The 2,674-nt window shown below is 33.1% G+C and overlaps 1 protein-coding gene across 1 annotated transcript in view; it reads right to left on the reverse strand.

Annotated features, from left to right (window-relative positions):
- Positions 1 to 534: 534 nt before the first annotated feature.
- The window catches only part of BCL10 (B-cell CLL/lymphoma 10), a 10,768-nt gene continuing 8,628 nt past the window's right edge, over positions 535 to 2,674 (reverse strand). Inside the window, exon 3 of the mRNA XM_004679173.2 lies at positions 535 to 2,167. Within this exon, the coding sequence (XP_004679230.1) occupies positions 1,809 to 2,167 (359 nt within the window). The 3' untranslated portion in view covers positions 535 to 1,808. The remainder of the gene's footprint in view (positions 2,168 to 2,674) is intronic.

The raw sequence follows: 2,674 nt of genomic DNA on the forward strand, positions 1-2,674 counted from the left end.
GTTTATAGAGCTGTGAAATTAAAATATTTCCAGAAGAAAACACAGTAAGACTGTCATCATGAGATTAGGCTACACAAAGATTTCTAAACAGGAGACAAAAATCACTAACCACAAAAAAAATTGATAAATTGGATTTAATTAAAATAAAAAGCTATGTACCAGTGAATAGTAACTTTTCACCTGCTGCTTAATAACCTAGTAACTACTTGTTCTGTATCACTTTATATTACAATTCATACATTTTAACAATGGTTGTTTTCAGTGTGTGAAGGAAAAAGTCTTAGCAGGAGTCAGAAAAAGTAAAAGAACATGTTTGTTAAAAAATCTTAATTTTATTATATAGGTAGTTAGCCCACAATCTGAAAGAAAACTCTGTAATAAATTATAAAGGTGCTCTAGTGGGTGAGACAGGAGAGGTCTGCCAGGCCATGTGGATCACCTCTGGGGTGAGGTTCGAACTCAAACTGAAGCTACTGTGGCTAGCTTGCAGTGCTGGATCCTAACCTGTTATGCCACTGGGGGAGTTTTTTTTTTTTTTTTTTAAGTAGCCACATATCAATTAAATGTATATTTAATGAAATCCAAAGTCCGTTTCTGTTTTTAAGTGATTTCTTTAATGTAATGCCACTGTTAGGATATGCTAGAGAAAACATGTTTCTCCATAATTGTATAAAATGTACTATAAGTTATCCAATCTTTAAAAGAAATTTTAAAAACAATATACATCTTAATCTCACAACTTGAAGTTATGTTTTCTATAAAAATTATTACATAAATACCAAGTATTTCAGATATTTATTTCCTATTGGTGGTTCAGGCTTCCAAAACAGTACTAAAATTGAAAAACTTTAATTACTAATAGCACATTTCCATCTCTGCTTTTCATAAGTAATAAGAACACATATGACATAGATGCTATGACATCAGTATAATAATAATTTAAATGAAAAAACATAAATTTATGAATGAGTAAAATTAGTCAAATTTTGTTATGTATCAAAAAGACAAATCTAGCTAATGGCCAACTTATCCCAAATATTATTGAAAACAGAATTATCACACATACACACAAAAACTTTTTTTCTCATTATTTCAACTGTGCTGTGGTCCTTATTAAAAGAGAATAAATACAGAGAATGTATTTTTAAAATTCTCATCAAATTACATGTAATAACTGAGGTTTTTAAGATTTTACTTTAGGAATGATAAGTGATAAAACTATGTGAAAATTTAGAAGGTACTATTGACTAGTAGGGTCAATAAGTTGAGATCTTGGGGGGCTTCAGCTCCATGGGATGCTCCTGTGACTGGAAGGAGACTCAGTGCCTGTGAGCCCGAGTGGGTGGGAAACTTCTCAGACCACTGATCACTTTCCTACCAGTGACTGGCTTCATAACTGGCTTCAAACAGCTTAGTTCTGAAAATTTACTGCTGAATGATGGGAAAACACTACAAGCCTGTGGAAACATCTAGCACAAACACACTGAGAAGAAACATTATTCTAAGCCTGAGTCTTATTCTCAAATAGAGATGTCCCTATTAAAATTAGTCTTAAAACATAAAGATTTGAAAACACAAAATATACATCAAAAGTGAACATTCAAATAGCAATACTGAAAAGTACATAACTTCAGCTGTCTAAAACTATGCTTCTTTTATTCTAAAAATTTCTATGTACAAAATGTGCTTACATTGCATTTTAAGACAAGTATGAGATGTTAATAAATCATCATAGCAATTTTTAAAAAGATTCATATTCCTTCAAATTCTTTTGATGTTATAAAAAATACCTAAAAGGAAGCAAACTGTCATTGTGGCAAAAGAGGACGTCGTGATCTTAAGGGAAGAAAGATCTCACTGGAGTTTCCACAGGTTCCTTCTTCTTCTAATTGTAGCTCTGGTGGCAAAGGAGGAGCCCCAGGGTCCCCAGGTCTAGGAAGTGTAGTTGAAGAGAAGGTGGGATTTTCAGTACTGCCTGTTTCTAGAACAGGCAAATTCAAAGAAGAATGAGTAGAAAAAAAGGGGGCTGTGCTGGATTCTCCTTCTGGGTGGTACATGACAGTGGACGCTCTCAGCTTTTCAGGGAAAGTACTCTCATCTGAATTTGATCTAGAGAAGTTGTTTGTGGCTCCATCTGGAAAAGGCTCACAGCCGCTGTATTTCTGTCCTATAAAAAAATTATTCAGATGTCACAAAATAGAACAAAAAAATCCCACCTGAGTCTATGCCCATATTTGTAACTTTTTAAAGATTACAACCATAATTTCAATAATTGATAAATTCTGTCATAATTCATTTGCTTTCCCCAATAACCATGAAGCATTCTACTATCTACATTTTCTAGATAGGGAAATAGTCTCAAGGAAGCTAAACGATGCTCTAATTCACATTTAATTTGTACACGTACATACTTAACCTTTGAAGATCAGAGAAAAAAATTAAAAAGTATGCCTTAGAAATTTTCATAAAATAAATAGCTTTCATAACTAGTAAAAATCTGAGCAGCTCATAAAAAGACACTTCTCCAAAGAGGAAGTGCAGATGTCAGAGGCTTTCTTATACACAAACGACCAAGCAGAAGAAACAGAGATAAAAAAAACCATCCCCTTTTCAATTAAAACAAAAAGAATCAAATACCTGGGAGTCAACCTAACAAAGGAGGTAAAAGACCTCT

Source organism: Condylura cristata, unplaced genomic scaffold, assembly GCF_000260355.1.
Source record: "Condylura cristata isolate star-nosed mole 26May11 unplaced genomic scaffold, ConCri1.0 scaffold00008, whole genome shotgun sequence".
NCBI lineage: Eukaryota > Metazoa > Chordata > Mammalia > Eulipotyphla > Talpidae > Condylura > Condylura cristata.